Source organism: Bos grunniens, chromosome 3 (genome assembly GCF_055505025.1).
Source record: "Bos grunniens cultivar Pamir isolate PY7600 chromosome 3, Bosgru_T2T1.0, whole genome shotgun sequence".
NCBI lineage: Eukaryota > Metazoa > Chordata > Mammalia > Artiodactyla > Bovidae > Bos > Bos grunniens.
Window position 1 is genome coordinate 1,549,041 of NC_141167.1, and position 25,893 is coordinate 1,574,933.

The window sequence follows — 25,893 nt, forward strand, 5'->3', positions numbered from 1 at the left end:
GTCAGCTGGTTGGCCCTTTCACGGATGTGACCTGGACACCCTTGTCTGGACTCGTCTACCTGGGTGGAGGGCAGGGTGCCAGGCCGCAGCCCGTTTTCCTGCCCCCGCCCCACTGCTGCCCCCAGTCCTTGCTGAGCTCCGGCCTGACTCTCAGGCCCTCGAGCTCACGGCGGGGGTGCGGCGGTCCCTCTGGGGCCCGAGGGCCGCTCCCCGAGGCAGCTCTCCCTGCCCGATCCCTTCCCGAGCACCCAGACAGTTGGTGTGACCCTGGGGGCCCTGAGACCCCCGCCCCCATCGACCGGGCCTGCCTCTCCGCACAGTCCAGTGGACCGAGCGAGAGTGCGAGCTGGCACTGTGGGCCTTCCGGAAGTGGAAGTGGTACCAGTTCACATCATTGCGGGACCTGCTGTGGGGCAACGCCATCTTCCTCAAGGAGGCCAACGCCATCAGCGTGGAGCTCAAGAAGAAGGTGGGCCGGCCTCACCATGCCACACCCCCGCCATGCCATGCCCTGCCCTGCCACGCCCCCGCCACGCCCATGCAGCCACGTTGATGCCACGCCCTCGCCATGCCACACCACAGCCCATAGCAGGCCCTGCCGTGCCACACCACGCCACACCCTGCCATGACCCTGCCATGCCATGTCCCTTACACGCCACGCCCCACGTCCTGCTATGCCAAGCCCCCACCATGCCATCTGCACCGTCTGCCGTGGGCACCTTTCCAGCCCAGTAGGACCCCCAGCTGAGCGGCTTTGCCTCCCTAGGCTGAAAGGAGGCCAGTGCTGACCAAGGGGAGCGCGTAGGCAGGCTGGAGCGCGGGGGTAGTGGAGCTTCCTCTCCAGCCGCAGGAAGGAGGCTATTCCGGGGCTGGGCTCCACCTCCAGGGGCTGACAGGTGTCATCTTCACCGGGCACAGGTCCAGTTCCAGTTTGTCCTCCTCACGGACACACTCTACTCCCCGCTGCCACCTGACCTGCTGCCCCCGGAGGCCGCCAAAGACCGAGAGACTCGCCCCTTCCCGCGCACCATCGTGGCCGTGGAGGTCCAAGACCAGAAGAACGGGGCCACCCACTACTGGACACTGGAGAAACTCAGGTGCGTAGGAAGCGGAGTGAACGCGGATGTCTGGCGGCTAGTTTTCCTGTTTCAGTGTCTTTTTAAATTGGAAGGAAGTACGCAGGATGCAGGCTTATGAAGGGATCTGTGTTCTGCTCTGCCAAAGCCAGGCTGAAGCTGGAGGAAGGGGTGGGTGAGGTGCTGGGGGGAGGAAGGCAGGTGCTCCTCTGCCTCGGGCGGAGCCTGGGCATGGCGGAGGGCAGGGCGGGTCCCCTGAGGACGGCCAGTCTGCCCTCCCCTCTGCCTCCAGGGCCCCACGCGCCCACCCTGCCGCATGCGCCTGACTTCCTGGGTGAAGGTGACTGGGCGGGGCTTTGCCTCAGGAGAAAAGCTTACTGTTGCTCAGCTTCCCCTGGAAGGAGGGACACCCGCATGCAGGGGAGGTGCAGGTGTTGGGGACGAATGGGGGGTCTCACTACAGCCTCTTGGAGGCGTTCGTGGGCACAGCTGGACAAGGTGAACGGTGAGGACCGGCCGGTTAGAACAGTCCTGGAGGCTTGGGGCAGGGGCTGCCTGGTGGCCTGGCCCTGCACCCGGAGATTAGGGCAGGGGAACTGGCTGGTTGAGTGGGCTTGGGCCGGGTAAGGGGGTCTTCGCTGTGGGGGAAGGGTCTTCCCAGGCAGCGAGGCCCCAGAGACATCAGAACACTGTGAGACACAGGAAATGAAGAACACAGACGCAGTCACACGTGCAGCCACGCACATTCACACACGTGGTCCCGCTCACCCTCAAACGCAGGCACTTGCACACCAACCATGGATGTTCGCAGGCGCACCTGCCCCTGGCCTCCGAGCTGCAGCCACTCCTGGAAGATGAATGACCCCCCAGGCCCTTCCTGTTGCACCTGGGCCCCCGAGGGAAATATCCCTCGCGGGTGTCTCTCCCACGGCCTGCTGGTCTTCCAGGCTGATGACTTGGGAAATGCCTTGTTCCTCGTGTCCTATCACAACTCGTACTTCGCTCAGCAGCTCCTGGGGCTCCGTGCTCGAGTCCGGGTCCCCCCCACCCTGGCTGGCCCCAGCCCCGTCCTCTGCTGACACCCTGCAGCTGTCGCTGGGGTTAACAGAAGTGTGTGGTGAACGTGTGTTGAACCGCAAGCCCCTTGCTCACGGTCAGCCGATTCCGAGGACTGTGGAGGGTCTGTCCGGCAAACGTGCTTGAGCCGAGGGCAACCCTGAGCAGGACGGTCTGCCCGGGCCCACGCTGACCTCTGCCCCGCAGGCAGCGGCTAGACCTGATGCGGGAGATGTATGACCGGGCGGCCGAGGTGCCCTCCAGCATCATCGAGGACTGTGACAACGTGGTGACCGGAGGAGACCCCTTCTACGACCGCTTCCCCTGGTTCCGGCTGGTGGGCAGGTGGGTGTCTGCCTCTGGACTGGGCTGAGAGATTGGGAGAAGACTGGTGGGTGACTGGGAGACTGGTGGGTGGCGGGGGCCTGGGCCCTGGCCCTGACACGAGGCGGGTGCTGGCCCTCCTCCATCCCGAATCCCCAACCCTGGTGCTCCCTGGTCTGAGTTCCCCCCCAACCCCATCATCCTCTCCACACACCAGCGGGCGCTGATGGGGAGGGGGTCTCCGCATTGCCACCCACCTCAGCTTCGGGGCCATAGCCCTCAGGCGACACCTGTCCATGGGTGAGAATGGGGCTTGGTCGGGCCTTCTGGGTCAGCGGTGGGGTGTGAGTGCTCCCAGAGCCCAGAGTCCACGCCTGTTGTTCCTGCCTCCTGGGCTGGGGGCTGCACCCAGCCCCTGCCCCCCGCGGGGCATGGTTTCTGAGGCTTCAGTATGGCCAAGACCTCGTCCATGCCCGGCCAGGACCATGCCTGCCAGGACGTGCCGGGACCTTCGGGGCTGCGCACCGTCCCCACGGGCGGGTGTGCGTGTCCACGCCTGGGGACGGCGCACCTGGGCCACCTCGTCTTTGGAGGCGGTGCCCTCGGTGGTCTCTGTGTCGGCCGGGCCACATGCGGCCGCCCGCCCGCCCCACCCCGCCGCCCCCGAGGAGCCGGTGTTAACTTCTCTCTGTCTTGTCGCACTAACCCCAGTTCAGTCGTCTCTGGCTGCAACAGCTACCCTCTTCTCAACACATGCATGAGCGAGCGCATGGCTGCTCTCACCCCCTCCCCCACCTTCTCGAGCCCCGACTCCGACGCCACCGAGCCTGCCGAGGAGCAGAGCGTGGGGGAGGAGGAGGAGGAGGAGGAGGAGGAGGAGGAGGAGGACCTGCAGGACGACGTCTTTCCGGAGCACGTGCTGTGCGACGGCCGGGACCCGTTTTACGACCGGCCCCCCCTGTTCAGTTTAGTAGGAAGGTTGGTGAGGTTGAGGACGGCATGCTGGGAAGGAACCAGCTCTTTTGCACAGGAGCACTGCTGTGGGCACCGTGGGCCACCGCAGGGCGCCGCTCCGGCGCGGGGGCAGGCAAGGGCTGGCCTCCCTGGGGAGCGAGTGAGGCCGCGAGTGCGCCCCTGGCCGTCCCAGGGAGGCCCAGCCGGGGAGGGTGGGGGCCCAGTGACAGAGGAGGCAGGACGCCCCGGGGCACAGGCTCCACGCAGGGGGGCCTGTCTCTGCAGAGAGGCCTCTGGAACCCCGGGGGGAGCCCCCACCCCCGTGCAGGGGGCTCGGGACGTTTGGAAAAGTGGGGGCAGGCATCCTTGCGCCCCCTCGCCCATCAGCTGAGGCTGCTGTCCCTCCTTCTGCTGTTTTCCAAAAGAGACAGAGGGTCCGGGTCTGCTCCCAGTGCCCCCCAGCCACCATCGTGGGAAGAGGAGCAGAACCTGGAGGAGGCCGTCGGGGGGCAGGGGGGTCTTGAAGGAAGGGCTGAGCCTGGCAGTGGGAGGGCCTCCCTCTGAAGCCCTGGGCAGCCTGGCCTCTCTCTGAGCCAGTCTCCATCTAAGATCGAGACCACCCCATCCCTCCTGACCTTCAGGCCGTCAGCACTGGAGACACGCTCCTGGCCTTGTGCCCTCCGGGGAGGTGCCCTTTCGTGGAGGAGAGGCAGGGATTAAGGGTTCCAGACAGGAGAGAGACCAGGTCCAGGAGGGGCTCAGGGCTCGCCTGCGGGCGGACGGGGCAAGCACAGTCCATCTGTGTTTCTATCACACGGAACAGAAGCCAGGAGGAGAGGTCTAGAAACCTCGGCTCACAGAGACTGAATTTACACATTCTGTGTCTGCCGAGGTGGAAGATAGCTTCAACAGCAGCCTTTGTAGGAGTCTGGGATTGCTTCCTGGGCTAGGCTCAGGGGAGGTTTTGGAAGTCTTGACCTTGGAGCGCCAGTGCTGAAGCGGTGGCGAGGCTGGCCCCCAGATAATGGGGTTTGTTCTGGGAGCCCTTGGGTGCAGCTGCTGAAGTGGAAGCCCTCTGGTTCCTCTGGGAAGGAAGCAGGCGCTCTCGAGGGGGTCGCAGATTTATTCTGACTCGGTCTCCCTGAGTAGGGGCTGCTGGCCCCCTGGCTCTCTCCTGAGATGCTCCAGCCCAGCTTCCTGCCCTACTGACCCAAGCGAAGGTGTGACCCCCGGGGCTGGCCCCATGCGGCCTCTCAGAAAGCCCGGCTGCACAGGCCAGGGCAGCTGGGTGTCAGGCAGGTGTGGGGTCACTGGGAGAAATGGGGGTGGGTTCTTGCAGTCTCAGCCAGAAAGAGCTGGGTCCTTCCCACACTCCCCCCGTGATCTGGGATGTTACGAAACAACCAAAACCAAAGCCGTGCGAGAGGCCAGCTCCCCACGCGGCCGTCTGCGAGGGGCTTCATTTGGAAACGTCCTGATTTTTCTGGTTTGGCAAGAATTGGCTTTTCCCGCGCAGCAGCTGTGCAGGCCCAGCCCTGAGAAGGACCCGTGTGTGGTTCCCTTTATCCTTCTGGTAGCCGCTGGCTCTCTCTCCAAAGCTTAAGCGAAATTGGGGCGCCCACTCTTGCCTCCCTCCGGAAAGGCTTCCGTGGCCCCAGCATGCGTCTGCACCTCACCAATCTCGTGGTTAGCGCCGCCTCCTCCGCTCCCCCACGCTCCGCCCCGGCCCCCACCTCTGCCGCCCCCTCTGTCCCTGGCGGGTCTCAGCCTGCTTCAAGGTGCCCTCGCTTCCGAGCACGGGGTCCCGGCGGGGGCCTGCTCCGAGTCCAGGGTCAGCCTGCGTGCCGCTGCGCTGGGGGGTGGGGTGGGCTGGCCCGGGGTGAGGAGGTGGGCCTGAGGGCTCAGTCTCCCCCGAGATCCTCCCCGCCTGGACCTTCGCTCTCAGAAAGGGGTTGGGCAGGGGAGCCGCAGAGAGAGGAGGTGAGGGGCTGACCGTCTGGGATGGACGGTCCCGGGGAAGGAGGACAGGTGCCCCCTACTAAGTGTAGGATCCAGGATTCTGGGCAGAAAAGCGCTGGGCCGGTGAGGCCGAGCTCCCTGGGTGTGCTCTGCGGGCCAGGCCACTCAGCCCGAGTGGTCTCCAGCAAGGCGTCAGGCCACCGTGTGCGGGTGGGCGCACCGTGGCCGGTGGGGTCCTCCTCACAGGGCCAGGCTGCTCCGGCCCCTGGGGTGGTGGGCGCTGCCGTTCACTTGGGCGTCTGGAGGGCCTGGCCTCTACCCCTCGAGCCCCACCCTCTCCCATCCGCGTCAGTCAGGGTGGGCCTGGGGTCTTCCTGCCCCGACCCTCGAGGCTGGTGCTGGCACCAGGGGCAGGGGCTGCCAGGCCCGGGGGTCCCTTCGGGGTAAAGGTGGTGTCATCGTCCTGGGGCGAGGGGCAGCTAGAAGAGAGGGTCCCGCCAGGCTGCCGTGCCCTCTGGAAGCCCTCGCCCAGGGCTGCGTCTGATACGTGTGCGAACCTGCCTGGTACCCCCAGAAGTGTGGGGACCAGAGCCCCCTACGGCCGGCAGTGAGGTTCAGAGAGGGAGAGCGTGGCCGTGGACTCGGGCGTCTTTTTCTCTGTGAAACCCCAACCTCCAGCCAGGGGGGCCCTTGAAGCCACCAGCCCTGCTGTTTACCACACCCTAAGCGTCTGGGTTTTCTTTCCTTTCCGATGTGGGAAAATCCCGTGATCCGATGCGGGGAAATCCCGGAGATCGGGAGAGACTTGATTTGCCTAAAGAACCTTGAGTAAGCCGGTGGGCGCTGGGGTGCGGTGCCCACAGCCAGGAGCTGCCCCAGAGCCGGCCTGGTCCCGCCCCAGCCGAGCCCCCAGCCTTGCTGTCCCCGGGCGTCCGTCTCCACCTGCGAGACGGGGTGCGCAAGCTGTGGTTCGCCAGCCCCAGCACCACTGCTTAGACCTCCGGTGCTGTGTTTGAGCCCCTAGAAAGACAACGCCCCCCCGTCCAGCTGAGGCATGCCGTTGGGGAGGGAGCCCCAATGTCTGTGTTGAGGTGTGAGTAGAGGGGACCCCCGCCGCCTGCTGCGTGGTGCTGGGGGCTCCAGCGCCGGCCCGGGTGGGCCCACAGGGGCCGTCACACATGGTTTCTCCCCTGGAGCTTTCGGTGGCAGGCTGCCAGTGGGATGGTTTGAGCCTTAGGACTCACGGGGTGCGGCCCCCTTCGATGGGAGGGCCCTGTGGCAGGAGGCGCCCCCTGGAGACCGCAGGGGGCGTGTGCAGCCGCGGGGCCGTGGGGGAGCAGGGACGCCCGCCTGCCGCGGCCCTGCTGTGACGGCCTAGGACTGCCTAGGGCCTGGCCTCCATGGGCTCAGGAGCAAGAGGGCTGACCTCCTTCCTCTCATTGCCCCTCAGGGTGGTCCCGGGTCCCCTGCAGGGTGCTGCAAGAGGCCATCAGGGAGCCGGGAGCCAGCGCCCGGGGGGCTGCCCCCTGAGCCTTCCAGGAGGCGGCCCCGAGCCTAGAGGGCCCTCCTGGCTGGTGGCCCTTGGACAGCCTGACGCTCTGCCTCAGGAAGGCATCGTGCCCTCACTAGCCCACAACCGAGGCGGTGTGCCCTCCCCGTGGGTCCTCCTGTGGGTCCCTGCAGGGTGCAGGGGTTTGGGCAGGCCCCCCGCCCAGCGCCTGGGGCTCCGGGAAGTCTCCCGACCCTGCTTTCTGCAGAAGGCTGTGCCCAGGGGCAGGCAGGGCTGGAGGGCAGCGCTGACTGGGCCCCACACCTGGGGGCTGCCCCACCCAGTCCCCTCAGCCCTCTGGGGCAGGACGGGGCGGCTGGGCCTCAGGGGAGCAGAGCCGGCTCTGTGCCTGAGTCCTTGCCTTGTGCTTCCCCTTCTGGACCCCGTGACTTGGCTCATTTCATGGTCACCCCCCTCCCACCCCCGGTTTCCATCAGAGAAGCTGGGCCAGGAGCCCAGGTGCCTGGGAGGGGAGGCTCCCCGTCCTGTCCGAGGTGGGTGCTGGGCGATGCCCTCTGCGACTTGGGTGAGGCCTTCCATTCTCCGGGCTCCAGCGTCTCTTGCTGGCTTCTGCTTACCTGTGTAGTGGCCGGGGCAGTGGGCCTTAGTGCCCGCGTGCCCCCGGTTGGGCAGAGGTGCCCCTCATCCAGCGAGCGCACTGAAGGGAGAGGCCACGGGGCGTCCTCAGAGAGGCGTGTGCTGGGGAGGGGGCTTCCGCCTGCTGGAGGGCAGGGGGCTGCAATGGCAGGCCCTGGGAGGCTGCACCCTGGGGCGCCTGGGGCCCAGCTCAGCCTTCGGGGGCCCAGAAAGCAAAACCAGTCAACAGAGGTTGTGCCTACTGGTATATTCGGGCCAATGGGGAGAGCTGTGCAGAAAGCAGCCCGGAGGCTGAGACGTGGGTGGCCGTGCAGAGGGAGCAGACAGACTGGGGTGTGAGGCCAGAACGGGGCTGGGCCCACAGCAGGGGCTGGGGCGCCTGTCGGATGCAAAGAGCTCTGAGGCTGCGATGGGTGGGGTCTGCTCAGGTCTCAGGTCCCCTCTGGCAGCCGTGGAGACCATAGAGGAGGAGGGAGGCCAGGGCTGATGGGCCGGGTGATGGGTTTCAGAGAGACTCGAGGCAGAGCTGAGGAACAAGCGAGGATGGTGTGCAGGGTCCTGATCTCTGCCAGGGGAAGGCCGGCGGTGGCCAGGCCGGGAGCCCACCAGAGAGGGGACGCAGGGCCCTGGGGGCAGCCATGCCCCCAGCCTGCGGCCACGGGGCTTGCAGAGCGGTGACCCCAGCCTGGATGAGGGGCGGGGCGATGGACGATGCACCTCTCCTCCTGTCCCCTAGCGCCCCCACGCCACCCAGACCACTGCCCAGACCCCCACCTCAACTGCCCGCACCTCTGTCCCCACCTGGGCCCCCTCACCCCACCCCCTGCACTTCCTCCCCAGCACCTCCCACCATCCGGCTCCAAATCCTGCCCCTCCGCCAGGACCACACCCTGAAGTCCCCCCACCCCCAGAGCTCAGGGTTGCCAGGTCTGTGCCTTTGGGCTGGAGTGGAGGGCAGAGCACAGCTGGAAACCAGGGTGCTCCCTCAAAGGGGGTCCCCCCGAGGAGGACACACCTCAAGGAGGGCACGTCCCCAAGGAGGGTGATCCCCCCAACGAGGGGGGTGTCCCCTGCAAGGAGGGCGCCCTGAACGGAAGGGAGTTGTGCTCACCTGCCCACCCGCGGGGCAGCACAGGCTCTGTCCTCCGCTGCCCGTGAGATCCCGCAGGTCGACCGGCTCAGGGAGGGGGTGCCACGGGGTGACGTGGCCTCTGGCCCGCCTGTCCTGGCACTAGCTGGGTGAACAGCTGAGCTGCCGGGAGAGGGGGGCTCTGGGCCCTGGGGCTGGTGGGGCCGTGCCAGGCAGCGCTGCTGCGTCTGGGGCATCCTCGGGGCTCCGTTCAGCCCTCCTCCGGGGCCCTGGCTGACGTCATGGAGCTCTCGCCCCTTGTGTTCCTGGAGAGGCTCACAGGGAGCCCTGAGCCGTCTTTCGCCATCTGAGGCCCTCTGTGGGGTCCGCGAGTGTCAGGGGCTCCTGGGAAATGGGCAGGGGAGACGGGGGGCATCGGCACCAGCGTGAGGGTCGTAGGTCAGCGAGGCAGTTCCCGGTCGTCTTCCTTGAAGCAGGCTGAGCCCTCCTCCTCCCTGTCCTCTGCTCAGACCGCCCCCTCACCTCCGCGCCCTCCCGCCCCACTGCCTGTCCGCTCCTGCCCCCACCGCCCTGGCTGCCCCCGCCTGGCTGCCCGCTCCCCTCTGCTTCGCAGTGCTGTGTCGTGAGCCCGCCCTGCCGCCTCTGCCGCCGCCCGGCGCGGTGCCCAGTGGGCGGCGCTGATGGCGGCCTCTCCCCCAGGGCCTTCGTGTACCTCAGCAACCTGCTGTACCCCGTGCCGCTGGTGCACCGCGTGGCCGTCGTCAGCGAGAAGGGCGAGGTGAAGGGCTTCCTGCGCGTGGCCGTGCAGGCCATCTCAGGTGCGTGCAGGCGGCCCGGGCGGGGTCTGTCCCTCCTCCGACGGGGCCCCCGGGCTGGGGGAGGCCTCCGCAGCCTTGCGTGGTGGTCTGCGTGCAGCCAGCCTCCTCCGTCTCTCCCTGAGAGAGAAGCCCTGCTGCCCGGCACTCGGCTCGGGCCCCTGGGGCTCCTCCTGGTCATCTGGAGCCTTCAGAGCTGCGCCGGCCGAGCCCGGGGCTGGCTGAAACCCCTCTGGCTCGGGGCCCCCACCAGGCAGCCTGCAGACCCACCCTGGTGCAGAAGTGCCCCCCAAGCTCCCACCGTGGTCTCAGCCCCAGGACGGGTGTGCAGACTCCAGCCCTTGGTCCCCCAGCCTTCCCGACTCCCCAGCACTGCCCCCTTTGGAGTGTGTGGCCGCTCGGGTGCAGACCTGTTTCCCCAGAGGCCGTGAGCCCCTGCCCACTGCCGGCCAGCTGGTCCAGCCCCCCACTGAGAAGCAGATGCCTCACTGCCCAGTCCCCTCCCGGCCGCCCCTCCGGGCTGGGGACAACCACCCCAAGGAGGGCTTCGGGTTTGCTGGGTTTGCCCCTCTGAAAGTGGGTTCTCTGTGAAGCTTCTTAGAAAGGAGTGTGGAGAGATGCTTGGAGGACGTGTTGGGGACTGCTCGGCTGGAGGGTCCCTCTACTGCGATGGCCAGCGTTCCCTTCTCCGCCTCCAGCCCCCGGCATCTCCTCGGGCCTCTTCCTCCCCTCCCTGAGGCTTGGCCCGGGCACCCTGGATGCCCTGTGTGTGGCTGCCGAGGGCCCAGGCCGGGACGGGGGCACGGAGCGTGAGCAGCACGGGGGGCCTGCTCGCCCGCTGGGTGGCCCGTGAGCGCACGCTCTGGATGTCTGGACCCCTGTGCCGGGCTCTCGCTTCCCCACGATCCCAAGCGCTCTTTCCAGCTCCTCCAGCCGTGTGACCACGGTGCTGAGGGCCCTGGGGATGCGGCTGAGAAGGGGAGCCTGGGGGTGGGCTGGCTTTAGGGACGAGCCAGGTGATGGCGATGCTGGGGCATCCAGTGCCGCCCTCCTCCCCTGAGGGCACCCTGGCCCTCTTGACGCCTCATCCTCCCCGGGCTCTTCCTGGCCCTTCCTGATCCCTCAGCCCCTGTAGAGCAGGCCCACCTTGCCGGCCGCTTCATAGACAGACAGGTCGGTGCTGTGTGTGTTTGGGCCACACCCGACATCCCCCGTGTGGTGGCTGAGCTGGAGGAGACAGTCATCCCTGCCGCGTCCCCCCGCCGTGGCAGGAGCCCTCCTGTGCACTTGCCGACCCTGGGTGGTGGTGGGATAGAGCCCTGGGCCCTCAGGCAGCCGGCGTGGACATCCTGGTGGTGGTCGCACCCCCACAGGGCCCCAGAACAGAGGGTTGGAGCCCCCTGGCGTCTGTGAAGTCTCCTGCAGTGGCGTCCAGCCAGAGTGGCTGGAGCTGGGGTTTGGGGGCCTGGAGGGGCCAGGACTAGGGGCCTTCAGGCGGCAGGAGAAGGGTTTGGTTTTGTCCCAGGCAGTAGGGAACCCTGTACACTGGGAGAATGGGGTGTGAGAGCGTGGGGGCTTTGAGTATCCAGCTGCGTGTTGGGGGAGGGGGAAGGGGATCCAGAAGACCCTAGGTTCTTCTGCAGCAGCTGAGTCTGGGGGCAGGACTTGACGGGGGGCAGAGGTAGAAAGCTTGGCTCTGACAAGTTGGAGTTCATGGCCCCTTCAGAGCGGCTGTGCCTACGACGTGGCTGCCGCTGGGCCCTGGGGCAGCAGAGGTGGGCTTTCAGGGTGCCCGGGACACGCCCTGGTCATTCAGGGCCCCTTGGCCAAGTCTGGGAGCCCCTAGGCGGGTCGGAGCCCCACCTGGTTCCCACGTCGCCCCCCCCACCGCACCACCCCCCCAGCACTCAGCCTGGATGCCCTCTCCCGCCTGGGGACAAGCTGGGCCTGACCCTCCACTCTGTCCTGTTTCAGCCGACGAGGAGGCCCCTGACTACGGCTCCGGCGTCCGCCAGTCGGGAACAGCCAAAATCTCCTTTGACGACCAGCATTTTGAGAAGGTAGTGGTGCGACCACAGATGGCACCAGACGGGCCCCCAGCCCTGCGGGGCCTCAGGGAGGGGGGAGGACGGCGTCTTCCTTGCAGGCGCCCTTCCTGCCCTCGGGTAAGAGCCCCCAGCCCGGGCGGCTGCTTGAACCTTGGTGCTCTGAGGCCTTGGGCCCAGGGCCCCCCAGTCCCTCTCAGAGAGGTCGTCAGTGCTGGGCCTCACAGGCGGGGCACGGGGCGTCCAGCAGTGCAGGAAGGGCCCAGGGTGGGGGCGGTGGGGGCCATGTGGGCAACTGGTGGGGGCGCTGGCCAGGCCCTGAAAGCCGCTGGGAGAGTCTCCCTGCGTCCTGCCCAGGCAGGGGGAGCAGTGGGCGGGGCTGAGAGAGGGGTCCTGGCTCAGGTGGGCGGGGCTGAGGGAGGGGACAGAGCTGAGGAAGGGGTCCTGGCTGGGGTGGGGGCAGAGCTGAACCCCAGAGATGTGTCCCACCTTCCTTTCCCGCTTCCTAGACTAACATAGCCCTGAGAACCTGGGAACAAGGCCTGGGGAGGGGTAGGCCCCCGGCACGGGCGAGCCTGGGTGGGCGCTCAGGGTCCCCGGCAGCGCTCTGTCCGACCCCGCCCCCGCCTGCACAGTTCCAGGCCGAGTCCTGCCCCGGGGTGGGCATGTCCCGCTCAGGGACCTCCCAGGAGGAGCTGCGGATTGTGGAAGGCCAGGGCCAGGCCGCAGACTCCGGGCCCTCAGCCGACGAGGTCAACAACAACACCTGTTCAGGTGGGTCCCCGCGGCCCGCCTCTTGGCCCGCATGCGTGCTGCAGGCCAGTTCCCAAGCCCGGGCTCAGCACCTCGGGTCCCTCCACGCCCCTCTGCCCTTGGCTCCCAGCAGCGGTGACCCCGGAAGGCCTCCTGGACAGCCCTGAGAAAGCCGCCCTGGATGGGCCCCTGGACGCCGCCCTGGACCACCTCGGCCTGGGCAGCACCTTCACGTTCCGCGTGACCGTCCTGCAGGCGTCCAGCATATCCGCTGAATATGCCGACATCTTCTGCCAGTTCAAGTGAGCCTTTTACCCAGGCTGTGCGGGTGGGCCTTGGCAAGGTGCGGAGGGGGCGGGGGCACATGGTGCCCCCGGAGGCTGAGGTGCCCGTGCCCAGGCCCCGCACCCACCGAGCATCTCCTCCTGGTTCGCAGCTTCATCCATCGCCATGACGAGGCCTTCTCTACGGAGCCCCTGAAGAACACGGGGAGGGGACCCCCGCTCGGCTTCTACCACGTCCAAAACGTGTGTCCTCAGGGCCCCCCGCCCCCGCCGTGACCCACCCTCCCGGGGCCCTGGCTCTGCGGGCCTCCCTGAAACCCCCGAGTTGCTTTTACTTGGTCCCAGCTTCTCCTCCTGAGCACCAGCCCCGGACTGGGCATGAGGACAGAGGACCTCGGACGCCAGGCGGGGGCACGTGTGCTCCTGCTGGGCAGTAGGGGCTTTGGGGGGCTTAAGACTGGGGGTGGGGGCAGCCCAGAGTCCCCGAGGGCCCCTGTTGCGAGCCTCAGCCGAATGTGGATGTGAAGGGTCTGGGGCCCAGCGAGGTCACCCTGGCTTGGTCCTGGGGATGAGGCGGGGCAGGGCAGGGCATGTGGAGGGCTGCAGGGTGGCCAGGCAGAAGCTGGAGAGGCCAAGGAACCCCTAGCCTGGAAGAACTGGCAGACAAGGGGGACACGGTTCAACACGCAACTCGAGCCAGGCTGTCAGGAGAGCAGGGGACTCTGCTCTGAGGCGGGGAAACGGCCCTGACCGAAGCCACTGGGTCACCAGGCCTCGGGGCCCAGGCGGCCAGTGTGAGTTGGACCTGAGCTGTGGATATGCCCTGAGCAGCCACCCCGGCCTGGCTCAGAAGGGCCCTGTGAACTGTGGCCCATCCTGCCCCTCAGGGACGAGGGGCTCCGGTGGCCTCTAAGCCAGGGAGGCAGGGCCAGCTCTGCCAGGGCGCTGCGTGGGTTCCTTCCCTGGTGGCCCAGCAGGACCCCTCAGCCCAGGGGCTGCCCGCCTCAGCCCCAGAGGCTTAAGCCCGAGAGCCTGGTGGGCTCCACGCTCCCTCTGAGGCTGCGACGAGAACCAGTTGCCACCCTCTCGTGGACGGCCGCCTTCCCCAGGATCCTCACATCGTGTCCCACACGGGCCTATGCCCAAGAGTCCCCTTCCTACAAGAATACTGGGCCTGTGGGGTCCCCGGCAACCTCATTCTAGCTCGATCGCCTCTGTGGAGACCCTTCTGTAACATATATGCTTCAACACACGGGATGCGGGTGGCGGGTGGTGGGTGGGTCCGGGGGTACACAGTTCAACCCACAATGCCGGGCGAGTGGACGAGAGCCCGAGGGGGTTCAGACCGGCTCGCAGAGACCCATCCTCCAGGTCTGTGATCTGAAAGAGCAGCTGAGCCCAGGGGCCCTCAGCCCTTCAGTCCTGGGGGCAGAGCCCTTGGGCCGGCCCGCAGTGGCGGGTCCACAGGGCGTGTGGAGGAGCAGGCTGGGCAGACCCAGGCGAGGTCAGCCCCGGGCTCTCTGGTCTGGGCCTGCGGTGCCGGCTGCTCCACGGAGGCCGAGCTCTCCCCTCCCTGACTGTCCATCCCGCCCCCCGACCAGATTGCGGTGGAGGTGACCAAGTCCTTCATCGAGTACATCAAGAGCCAGCCCCTCGTGTTCGAGGTCTTTGGGCACTACCAGCAGCACCCGTTCCCGCCCCTCTGCAAGGACGTGCTCAGGTCAGCAGGCCGGCTGGGCCCTGGACAGGCCCTGGACAGGCTTTGGAGCCGTCTGCGGCCGGACACGGGGCGGGTCAGAGACGGCCCCACGGGGCTGAGGAGGGGTCTCAGAGGGTCACTGTCAGAACCTTGGTCGTGTCCTGGGGCTCAGGGAAGCCATGCAGGGCTGGCGGGGGCAACCACCTGCCCTGCTCCCGAGTCCTCCGCCCCCCCAGGTGGGATGGGGGCGACTGGCCCGGCTCCCTCCCCTGCCTGGAGCTCTCAGGGTGGGACCCCCGTGTGTGGGGAGAGCAGCCCACAGGCATCGGGGCCCCTTGTTGCCGCCTCTGGGCACCCTCTGAGCTGATGTGCGGGACCCAGGGCGAGTGTTGGCAGAGCAGGCTGGAGGGGCTGGTTCCAGGGCTTGCCTGTCCTGGGGACGGGAGGGGCCTGCCTAGATTCCCGGGGCCTCCTGGGGCCTCCTGGGGGTCTCGGGTTCTAGGGTGCCCCCTCCCCGGCTGGTGGAGGCCTGGCGTCAGGCCTCCCCAGGCCCCGTGGGAGGGACACCTTCCCCAGGCCCCGTGGGAGGGGCACCAGTCTCCAGTCACTCCTGGTCACTCTCCCCACTCTCCCCACCTCTGTCCGCACAGCCCCCTGAGGCCCTCTCGCCGCCACTTCCCACGGGTCATGCCGCTGTCCAAGCCAGGTAGGTGGGGCTCTCCCGGGCGCAGGGGTGCCCATGTGGGCCAGCCGCCCTTGGCTGAGCGCAGTCCTGTGGGGGCGTCCCTGCCCCCTAGCCTTCTGGCACCACCCTGCCCACCCCCTCCGCTGGCCCTCCGGAGGCCCCATGGAGTCAGGACTCCATGCCAGAGCGGGGGCCACAGAGGGACATCCAGGAGGCTGCCTGCGGCTGGGGATGAGGGCCGGGGACTCCCAGGGGGCTGGGCCCTGTGAACTGAGCCTGCAGGACGGACACGGTCTGAGAGGAAAGGCCGGCCTGGAAGCTGCTTCCCGGGGGCAAGGCTGGAGGTGGGCGAGCCCGGGAAGTCCCTGGAGGAAGGGCCCTGGGAGGTCAGCCCGCGCCTGGCACCCATAACAGAGGGGCTGTGGGCAGAGGTGGCTGGGCACATGGGGCACGGAGCCTGTGTGTTGGGAGCAGCCGCACGTGTAGGGCAGGGGCCCGGGGCTGGGGCCTCTCTGTGCTGGAGGCAGGTGCTTGGCATGGCCGAGGGGTCCTGGGTGGGTCGTGGGGCCTCAGAGCATGTGTGGCTCCAGCCACTGCCTGTGCCCAGCTACGTGGGGCTGCCGGCTCCTCCCGCCTGGCATGGATGAGCCTCAGTCACGCCCACCCCCCCGGGTGGTGGCCAAGGCCCGTCTGTACCCCGGGGTCGTTCCCCGTGGAGGGCGGTGTTCTCGCTGCTGCTGGGGGTCTGCTCCACGCCTCCTCTGCGCGCCCTCAGCCGCGAGCGGTCAGTTTGCACCCGCGTTTTCTCCCTGTCCCCCAGTGCCGGCCACCAAGCTCAGCACGCTGACGCGACCCTGCCCGGGCCCCTGCCACTGCAAGTACGACCTGCTGGTCTACTTCGAGATCTGCGAGCTGGAGGCCAACGGCGAGTGAGTCCGGAGCCGTGCTGCCCGCGCGGGGCTGAGCGGGGATGTGCGAGGAGGAGGGGCCTAGGGCAGCGGGTGGTTCCCCTGCCCTCTGCTCTGCCGCGGGGGCCGGCCGTCTGTGCTGCGCGCGCGGGGCGGGGCCGGGCACGCCCTCAGACCTGCCACCTCTTTCCCAGCTACATCCCCGCAGTTGTGGATCACCGTGGCGGGATGCCGTGCATGGGGACCTTCCTGCTCCACCAGGTGCGGAGACCTCGCTGCCCCGCCCGCCCCGAGCCCCCATCCCACCCCTGCCCCGAGCCCCGCCCCCAGCCCCTGGCCCCACCCCGCCCCGCCCCCCAACTCACCCCCGCCCCGCCCGGCCTACCGGCGACTGACCGTGTTCTCTTCCCTGGTACCCGGCAGGGCATCCAGAGACGGATCACCGTGACCCTGCTGCACGAGACGGGCAGCCACATCCGCTGGAAGGAAGTGCGGGAGCTGGTGGTGGGTGAGTGAGGGCTAGGTGTGTGGCGGCAACACAGGCCGCACTCAGCCCCAGACCCAGCTCCACTCCTGTTGCTGTGCGGTTTTGGCTGACTCACTTAACCTGGGTGCCTCAGCCCCTCACCTGAAGAGAGGCGCAGGGACTCCGGTGGTGATTCCAGACTTCTGTTTAATCACCGTGCTAGCTTGCTAGGGCTGTCGTGAGGAAGTCCCGAACTCCAGATGGCTTGAAACCACAGAAGTTGATCCCATCACGTTGTGGATAAGTCCTATGATGAGGGTGTCAGCAGCTCAGCCATGCTTCCTTGAAGCCCCAGGGGAGGTCCTTCCTCCCCCCTCCAGCTTCTGGTGGTTTGTGGGGACCCCTTGTGGACGCGTCACCCCAATCCTCTGTCTTCACGGGGCCTGGATACTTAGATGAGGGCCCACCCAGTCCAGCATGACAGCGTCTCAACTGCTTACGTCTGCCAAGAGCCTGTTTGCACGTGCGGTCACGTTCTGAAGTTCTGGGGGTCAGGACCACAGCACATCTCTGAGGGGACCCAATTCAGCTCACAGTGCCAGGGGCTTAGATGCTTTCTCCCATGAACTCTTCTGTCTTGGAAATGTTCCCTTTGCTGACTCTTTGCAAAGAATCTGTCTTCCCAGTTTCCGTTCAAAGACAGGGACCGCCATCCCTCCCAGGATGGACCGCCGTCCGTCCTCAGCATGAAGCCACCTTCCCACCCCACGGCCCTGGAGCTGAGGGACCTCCCAGGCCTCGCCCCGGGTGTTGCTGTGGCCCTGGGTATCAGCCCAAGGGCACTGTCCCTGGGTCTGGGGAGTGGCTCTGAGGATGTAGTAGCAAGAATGTGATGGGGGCCTGTCGTCCTGCGTCACTAGGTCAGGATCGCAGACCGCGGGGTTCAGGGGGCCCCAGGACAAACGTTTCATTTTAGCTGTTCCGCATCTTCTTTCCACACCAATCAGAAGAGCAGCAGAACGAGCGCACACACCCTTGTTGCAGATGTGGTCTGGGGGAGAGGCCCAGTGATTCCTTTCTGACTTAAGAAAGAAAACTCAGTATTACTTGTTTATTCCTCGAGGAGGCAGAGTGATCAAATTAACCATTACTATAAGAGTAAGAAGATCCCCTGGAGGAGGGCACGGCAACCTGCTCAAGTATGCTTGCCCGGAGAATCCCATGGACAGAGGAGCCCATGGGGTTGCAAAGAGTCAGACACGCCTGTCTGACTAAGCACATGCACTCAGGGGCGAGAAATGGGAAATGGAGGCGCCAGGCGGGAGTCCTGACTCTTGGCAGTTCTGGTGACTTTTATAGACAGAGTCACCCCCTTGCCTCCACCACAAGTACAGGCGTCTTAGAAGGCTTTGCTGGAAACAGCCTTTGCAAGGAGACATTTTTGACTGATAGTGTTTCTCTTCATTTTTTTTTTTAAGTATAAAAAGAGAGGAAACATCTTTTCCTTCTCATCTTGCCAAGATGTCCTCTTCCAATGAGTAGGAGGGCCTGTGGGTCCCAGGCTGGGTGATTGGAACCTATCAACTGGGGTGGGGAGATATTGCAAGAGTTACTTATAGCTGAGAAACCAAGAAGCTCAGAACTTAGGCTGCGGGAGGACGCCCCCTGACAGGCAGCACCTTGGGCAGCTGCAGACCCTGCGTGTGGTGCTGTTCAGTCACCGAACCACGTCTGACTGCAACTCCATGGACTGCAGCACGCCAGGCTTCCCTGTCCATTCACCAACTCCCGGAGTTGACTCACACTCATGTCCATCGAGACGGTGGTGCCATCCAACCATCTCATCCTCTGTGGTCCCCTTCTTCTCCCGCCCTCAATCTTTCCCAGTATCAGGGTCTTTTCCAAAGAGTCGGCTCTTCACATCAGGTGGCCAAAGTACTGGAGTTTCAGCTTCGGTATCAGTCCTTCCGATGAATATTCAGGACTGATTTCCTCTAGGATCGACTGGTTTGTTCTCCTTGCTGTCAAAGGGACTCTCAAGAGTCTTGTCCAGCACGAGAGTTCAGAAGCATAGATTCCTTGGTGCTCAGCCTTCTTCATGGTTCAGCTCTCACATCCTTACATGACTACTGGGAAAACCGTAGCTTTGACCATACAGACCTTTGTCAGCAAAGTGATGTCTCTGCTTTTTAATACGGTGTCCAGGTTTGTCATAACTTTTCTTCCAAGGAGCAAGGATCTTTTAATTTCGTGGCTGCAGTCACCATCCACAGTGGTTTTGGAGCCCAGGAAAATAAATCTGCAGTTTCCACTTTTTCTCCATCTATTTGCCATGAAGTGATGGAACCAGTTGCTGTGATCTTGAGTTTTTTGAATGCTGAGTTTGAAGCCAGCTTCTTCACTCTCTTCCACCCTCATCAAGAGGCTCTTTAGTTCCTCTTCAGTTTCTGCCACTAGGGTGGTGTCACCTGCATCTCTGAGATTGTGGGTATTTCTCCCATCAGTCTTGATTCCAGCTGCAGACCCTGCGTGGGCCTCCCTGCCCCTCTTGGTGTTGCCTTTAGCGGGGTGCCCCTGTGGCTGTGTGGGGAGCCCTGTGGCACAGCCTTGTAGCTGGAAGCTCCCGCCCAGGAAGAGGTGGACAGCGGGGACCTGGTGTCCGCCTGCCCTCCTGGGAAGTGATGTGCAGCCCGCCCCGCTTCCCGCAGGTCGCATCCGAAACACCCCGGAAACGGACGAGTCTCTGATCGACCCTAATATCTTGTCGCTCAGCATCCTCTCGTCTGGATACATCTGCCCAGCCCAGGATGACCGGTGAGTCTGCTCGGGGTTGGTGCTCTCTGGAGGAGGGCCCGGAGTGTGTTCTCAGCCCCCCACCTGGCCTGCCTGGCTGCGCTGGGCCGTGAGCTCTCCAGGCCCTTCTTCCTGGCCCTCCAGGAGGTGGTGCAGGGAGGGGCCCCTGGTGAGCTGTCGCTTGGTCACCTGATGGAGGGGCACGCAGGCGTTGCTGGCGGAGGAGCTGGGTCCTCAGGACTCTTGCGGCCGGGAGGCAGCATGGGGCGGGTGAGCGGGCTGGACTTCCCGGCCACGCTGCTGCGGGCACATGTCCCCTTTAGCAGGCGTCCTCCCTGCGGCCCAGGGTCCTGGAGCAGCTCAGGGTCAAGCTGGCCAGTGGTCTGGCATCCCGGGGTGGGGGTGTGCCCAACAGCATGGCTTGGCACACACTGCTCCTCACTGGGTTTGCCGGGCTTGGGGGTTTTGGGGGAGAGGCCTCTGGGGGCCAGGCTGGGGCAGACAGCTCCCTGCCAGAGCCGCCCTCCTGGGGGGACGTTGGTAGGCTTGGCTCTGTCTGAGATGCTGCTTTCTGGGGGCGTGGGGACATGGGGAGGGGGCTCCCAAGTTCTGAAGGCTCGACCTGGCCTAAGAGGCAGAAGCCGAGAGCTGACCCCGAGCTCCAGCTGCGGGCATCTCCACGGGCTCCTGTGCCGCGTTCGTACCAAGTGTCTTGAGCGCTGGGTGCGCTGGAGTGGGTGGGGCCCCCTTTGCCAGGGGAGCTGGATCCATAAGAATAAAGGGTCTTGGTCCAGACAGAGCTGGGCTTCCTCGCAGACTCCCCGGAGAGCGGGAAGCAACCCACAGGGGCAGGCATGGCTCTGCTCCAGTCCTGCCCCGGAACCTTCCAGAGGAAACGCAGTCTGCACTCGTGTCCAGAGGAGGGAGGGTTGGATGAGGATGCTGGGGGGTGTTCTCTCAGGGTGGGGGCACCATGACAGGCAGGCTGGGCTTACGGGAACGGGGGTGCGGCTCGTGCGGCAGGCCCGTTGCCGTGAGGACACAACCTGGGGACACAGCAGAGGGCCTGGCGCCCTCTGCGTGGGCTGCCTGCGGGGACCCGGGCCTCTGAGACCGGGACCCGGGGGTGGGGCTGCGGGGACCCGTGTCACCAGGGAGGGCTCTGGCACGCCGAGTGCCTCTGGGGACCTGGAAAGTGACCTCAGCGCCCCCAGCCTCTAGCCCTCCCTTTGTCCTGGCAACGCCTCCATTCTTGGGCTGGAAGGCGCGTGGACCAGAGAGGAGGAGGGTGTGGGCGCCTCTGGGACCGTATTTCTGGGCTTTCGTCCTCCGGCCGGCACAGTGGCTGTGGGGCACGTTCTGGGGAGCTTAGGGGGCTGGATCTCGGGTCAGTGGGGCTTTGGCTGAAAAGGTTCGCCCTGCTCCTGGAAGTCAGGAGGCCAGGCCTGTGCCCTGGGGACCGCGGGACGAGAGGCCAACTCAGGTGCCGGAGGTCTGGGCCCCTGGGGGCTCCAGGAAGCCCCCGGACCAGAGTCCCTGCCCGCAGCTGCTTTGGCCCTGCTTGACTTCCCCTCCTCCTGCTGTCTGACCCCAGCACGGCCCTGACCCGAGCCCCGCCCTGGGAAGAGTCTCGGGGACCCCCTCAGCAGGTGGCCCCAGGCGGGCGGCATGCGGAGGCTTGCTTGCCTCGCAGCAGCCCCCCACAAGGGCCCTCCTGTCCTCTAGACCCCGGCTGACGCCCTCAGAGCTCCGCGGGTGACAGGTCAGGCGCTCTCCCCGCCTGGAGACCCAGGCCAGCCTTGGGCCCTGTGCCTCGGCTGCCCACCCGCTTTGCCACAGCCCCCGTCCCCCGACCCCCGCTCAGGGTCCCCAGGCTGTGTGGCCCCCTGGCTCCGACGGCCCCCCGCCTGCCGCGGACGCTCCTCCGCTCTGCCCCCCGCCTGCTCCGCTGCTTCTGCCCCCCCGGCCCCCGGCCCCACTAACCTCTGATTGTTTGTGTTTTGCAGGCAGTTTCTTGATTCGGACATGCCTAGGTACCATCCGTGCCCCTGGTTTCTTTCAGCCTGCCCCCACTCCACAGCCCCGAGATCTCATTCCAGCTTGCGGGCCCTCCACACTCGCTCACCTCCTCGTCTGTCTCTGCCGTCTTCTCCTCCCGTTTTATTTCCTTTTTCCTCTCCCCGTCACACCGCTTCCTCCCATCACCCTCCCCCCCGTGGCTGAGCCCCCCGCCCTCCACTCTTGACCTTGGCTGCTTCGGTAGTTTCTGCCCTTGTAGACGCTGGCTGGCCTCCCCGCTCCCCCCACCCAGAGCCTTGCCCGTGCCCCGCCTCGCCCCAGCAGGAGCAGGCGCCCGCATGCAGGCTGGCCGGCCCCCTCCCCACACAGTGAGAGAGCGAAGGGGGTGCGTAGTGGGCGCAGGCCGGGGGCGGACAGGCACGGCCCGGCCCAGCCCTCCCCACTCTGCCCCACCGCCCCGGGCGCAGCCCCTCACCGAGCCAGGCTCCTGGTGTAGCCACTACACGCCCTTCAGGAAACGGGTGGGTGGTGACGGGCGAAGGGCCCGGCTCCGGACTCGCCTCGTCCCAGGACCAGCCCCCGAGTCACGGGCTCCTGGGCCAGCCACGGAGATCCTCCCCACCGGGGTTCTGGGCTTGGCGGCCGGGGGCAGGGTCCTGGAGGCCCCGCGGCGGACGGACTTCAGTCCGTGTTATGGACCCTGTCCCTGAGGCCGCGATCTCTTCTGGGCCCTGTGGACTGTGGCCAGAGCTCGGTGCCCTGGGGTCTCTGTTCTGGAAGAGGAGGGGGGCAGCGGAAGGCCCCCAGTGAGGACGCCTGGTCCTCAAAGGGGCGTGGGGCGTGGGGCAGTGCCTGCCCCTTCTCGGGGGGGTGCCCAGAGCAGAGGGCAGGGCACCAGCCAACCTGCTGAGGTCAGGTCTGGCGCGAGGTCCTGGGATGGATGGTCACTCTGTGCCCCGGGCAGCTCTAGCTGAGGCCCCAAGGGGTGGTCAGCAGGCTGTGGTTCCTGTCAGCGTGTCCCCAGGGCATGCACACCCAGGGCAGGATCAGGCCCTCCCTGGGGACAGGTGGCTGGCTGTGGCGGGGACTCTGTCAAGGAAGACCTGCGGTGAAGCTGCACTAGAGGAAGGTCACATCCCCGCGGGGCCCAGAGAGCAGGGACCTGCTCCTCTTGGGCAATCTGGAGGGCTTCCTGGAGGTGGCAGCCTGCCAGCTGGTCCTGGAAGCAAACTGGGCCCTCCGTGGCGGCTGCAGCCTGCAGTCTGCCTGTTCTCAAAAGAGCTCTGGGGTTCATCCCCGGAGGGGACCCGACTTCAGGGCTGTTTCCCTGATGAGTCCATCAGTACGATCACACAGGGGTGTGGGCGTTTTGTTCCAGTTTGCGTGTCCACAGTCAGCCCGGTGTGATAGAGGCGTGGTCCAGGACACCCCCTGAAGGTACCTCATGAAATAGAAACATTCCCCGTGGCCAGGAGGAGACGGCCGTGGGGGTGGGGGGCTCCTACTCAGCAGGGCCTTAGCACCAGCCCCCAGGCTGCAGAAGGACCTCACCCCAGCCCCCAGCTGCAGACCTGGGCTCGTGGGCCCCCAGTGGCCTTGGCCTGCAAGAGGAGGCCCAGAGAGCTGGGAGGGGCGAGGGGTCAGAGCCCCGAGCCTTGGGCTAGGGCCTGCCTCACGCAGCGGGAAGCTGCTGTGGTGGGAGGTTCTGGGGATGAGCAGAGGGTCCTGTCCCGGATGTCTGGGGTTGGGTGGGGCCTGGGGCTGCAAGCTGGCCGGGCTGGCTGTGTGAATGTGCAGGCGTGGCAGGGCCTTCTGGAGCCTGCGGTCTGGCCCGTAGGCCGGGGACTCTGTGAGGGCTGCCCCAGCGTGTGAGACTAGATGCGACGAATCAGACAAGCTCTAAGGAGGGCCTGCACGCGGAGCTGTGTTAATGCGTGTGGTTATTTTTACTGCTGCCTTGCTGGTCAGTCGCTCAGTTGTGTCCAGCTGTTTGCGACCCCATGGGCTGCAGCACACCAGGCTTCCTTGTCCTCCACCAGCTTCTGGAGCTTGCTCAAACTCCTGTCCGTGGAGTCAGTGATGCCATCCCACCTTCTCATCCTCTGTCGTCCCCTTCTCCTCCTGCCCTCAGTCTTTCCCAGCGTCAGGGTCTTTTCAGTGAGTCAGCTCTTCGCATCAGGTGGCCAACGTATTGGCGCTTCAGTGTCAGCGTCAGTCCTTCCAATGACTATTCAGGGTTTATTTCCTTTAGGATGGACTGGTTTGATCTCCTTGCAGTCCAAAGGACTCCCTAGAGTCTTAGCATTTAATTTGAAATATTCCTAAAGCACAAACTTCCTCAGCAAAGAGCCTAGTTATTAAAACGCTCTCACTCTCACGGTAGGGAGTAAGGAGGAGAGCTGGTGACCCAGCCTGACCCACGAAGAGCGGGTCAGACCTTCTACCTTCCACCCCGTCCGTGCGTCTTACCCGGGGTCACTCTCCTGCCCCAGGGCTCCCAGTGCCCGGGGCAGAAACGGGCCACGAGACCCTCTAAAGTAGGGTGGTGTTGAGGCTGGGGACGAGGGTGGTCCACGGTGACCCTCACCCCTCCCAGCAGGCACAGGGTCGGATTTCTCCAGACAGGTGGCTCAGGTGCCCCGAGGGCTGCTGCCCCAGCCTCCCGGGACAGGCCCGGGTCGGGAACTTGCAGAGTCTCCTCTCTGTCCTGTTTGCTGCACCATCGACGGGACACGACCCCCCCTCATTCATTCATTCACCCGTCACACGGGACACGACCCCACTCATTCATTCGTTCATTCGTCACACGTGAGCCACGTTCTGCAATTGTTCAAAAGGGATTAAAGACTAAACAGGGGGAGTCTGTCTCCAGGAAGCTCAGAGCCTGCTGAGGAGCTCATTTGTCCCCTCACCCCTCGATCCTCCCTTCCCTCCGTCCCTCTGGTCAGAGTGCTCACTCTGCGTGGCAGGAGACGCCGCTCGGCTGTGCAAAAGTCACATCCAGATACAGAGCTGCGTCTCTGAGGTTCAAGGCCGTTCCCCTGCTCTTAGCCGCGTGGCTGCACTCTGTGATCATGGTCCCCACTGGACAGGAGGGCTGCCCTGGCTGCAATTCAGGGGGCTCAGATCACCTTCCCTGAGTTCCTAGGCCACTTCTAAAGGTGACTCTTTCAAGAAACGTACTTCCCAGAGCCTAAGGCGTTTCTGGTTGACACCTCGAGGGAGGGGCTTCATGTGCAGATTCTCAGCAGAATCTCGCACCAGGCTGCCCACTGGGCCTGCCCATGGGCGCCCATGGCTGTGACGCTTGTCAGAAGTTGTCTGAATGAGCCCTGTCAGGCCATCGCAGCAGGGGTGGTGGTCATACTCAGAGTGCCCAGGGAGTCGTGCTGGGAGCCCTGAGATTCTCCTACCTCCCCCCGGGCAGCCCCTGGGCCTCTGAGCACCTCAGGGCCTCCAGCCCCAAGAGGGTGCAGTTCAGTTCGGTTTGGTTCTGTCGCTCAGTCGTGTCCGACTCTTTGCGACTTCATGGACCTCAGCACACCAGGCCTTCCCGTCCATCACCAACTCCCGGAGTTTGCTCAAACTCATGTCCATCAACTCAGTGACGCCATCCAACCATCTCATCCTCTGTTGTCCCCTTCTCCTCCCACCTTCAATCTTTCCCAGCATCAGGGTCTTTTCAAATGAATCAGTTCTTCGCGTGAGATGGCCAAAGTGTTGCTGGAGCTCTAGCTTCCGCATCAGTCCTTCCAATGAATATTCAAGACTGATTTCCTTTAGGATGAACTGGTTTGATCTCCTTGCAGTCCAAGGAGATCAAGAGTCTTCTCCAACACCACAGTTCAAAAGCATCAATTCTTTAGTTCTCAGCTTTCTTTATGGTCCAACTCTCACATCCATACATGAGCTGAAAAACCATAGCTTTGACCGTACAGACGTTTGTTGGCGAAGTAACGTCTCTGCTTTTGAATATGCTGAGAGGGTGCGAGGCAGGACTAAGGGGCTCCCGTGACACAGACCCAGGAGAATGGAACCCTGTCTGGCAGGACCCCTGCCTGGCCACAAAGTCACGCTGATTGAACAGAAAACGAGGCGGAGAGGATGTTTTGCAACACATGACATTTTCGTTGTCAACAGTTTTTTTTAAACTTGTTATTTTTAACCATTTTTATATTTCGGCCCTACAACATGGCATGTGGGGTCTTAGTTCCCTGACCAGGGTCACACCGGTGTCCCTGCAGTGGAAGCCCAGAGTCTTAACCACCAGACCGCCAGCGGAGTCCCAACAAAACTTCTGAGTCCAGCGTTCCCCACGTGGGCCCTTGCTTGTTTGAGCTTCACACTGTCTGTCCCAGAATTGAACCTGGGGTGTCCTGTCTCCAGGCCCCTCATCCAGGACCTCCTTCCCGCCTGGAGGGCTCACTTGGGGTCAGGAAGTCAGCCGAGCCTCCTGGACGTGGATGGAGGAGTGTGAGGGCTGCAGGGCTGTGCGGATGCGGATTCTCCGCATGGCCAGGGGCTCTGCTGTGGGTGCAGCCTGGGCGCCCGCCCCTTTTCAAGCAGGGTCCGGAGTGTGGCGCGTGGCTGGCAGGGCAGACTAGGCCCCGAGGCCTCGCCAGGGGAGCGGCTGGGCTGGCCCTGCTGTGGCTCAGAGTTTCCCCAGGATGCCTGGGTGCAGAGGGTCCTCAGGATGACGGGCGAGCTGACCGTGAAGTGCTGACTGTCTGCCCTCAAGGCGGCCCTGCTCGGCATCTCTGCCTCCGTGGTGTGAGGGCCCTGGAATCTGCATTCCTGACCAGTTCTCAGTAAAGTGGATGC

General features: G+C 65.2%; 1 protein-coding gene and 1 long non-coding RNA gene across 25 annotated transcripts in view; one reads left to right on the forward strand and one right to left on the reverse strand.

The window, feature by feature from the left end:
* The window catches only part of KIF1A (kinesin family member 1A), an 87,002-nt gene that overhangs the window by 48,826 nt on the left and 12,283 nt on the right, over positions 1-25,893 (forward strand). For 7 of the 24 annotated variants that reach the window (XM_086394145.1, XM_086394147.1, XM_086394152.1 and 4 more), the window contains 16 exons: positions 321-469; positions 919-1,097; positions 2,340-2,477; positions 3,168-3,434; positions 9,305-9,423; positions 11,395-11,480; positions 12,101-12,239; positions 12,352-12,520; positions 12,655-12,745; positions 14,104-14,222; positions 14,852-14,907; positions 15,707-15,815; positions 15,989-16,055; positions 16,218-16,302; positions 18,969-19,074; positions 21,060-21,086. In XM_086394145.1, coding sequence (XP_086250271.1) covers positions 321-469; positions 919-1,097; positions 2,340-2,477; positions 3,168-3,434; positions 9,305-9,423; positions 11,395-11,480; positions 12,101-12,239; positions 12,352-12,520; positions 12,655-12,745; positions 14,104-14,222; positions 14,852-14,907; positions 15,707-15,815; positions 15,989-16,055; positions 16,218-16,302; positions 18,969-19,074; positions 21,060-21,086 — 1,906 coding nt within the window. The remainder of the gene's footprint in view (positions 1-320; positions 470-918; positions 1,098-2,339; positions 2,478-3,167; positions 3,435-9,304; positions 9,424-11,394; positions 11,481-12,100; positions 12,240-12,351; positions 12,521-12,654; positions 12,746-14,103; positions 14,223-14,851; positions 14,908-15,706; positions 15,816-15,988; positions 16,056-16,217; positions 16,303-18,968; positions 19,075-21,059; positions 21,087-25,893) is intronic. The other 17 variants (XM_086394159.1, XM_086394161.1, XM_086394166.1 and 14 more) reach the window with 3 other exon arrangements.
* LOC147374794 (uncharacterized) lies at positions 7,748-8,991 on the reverse strand. The gene is made up of 2 exons (XR_015161438.1): positions 8,627-8,991; positions 7,748-8,041 (listed from the first exon to the last, which is right to left on the reverse strand). It is a non-coding gene; the product is annotated as an uncharacterized LOC147374794 (long non-coding RNA).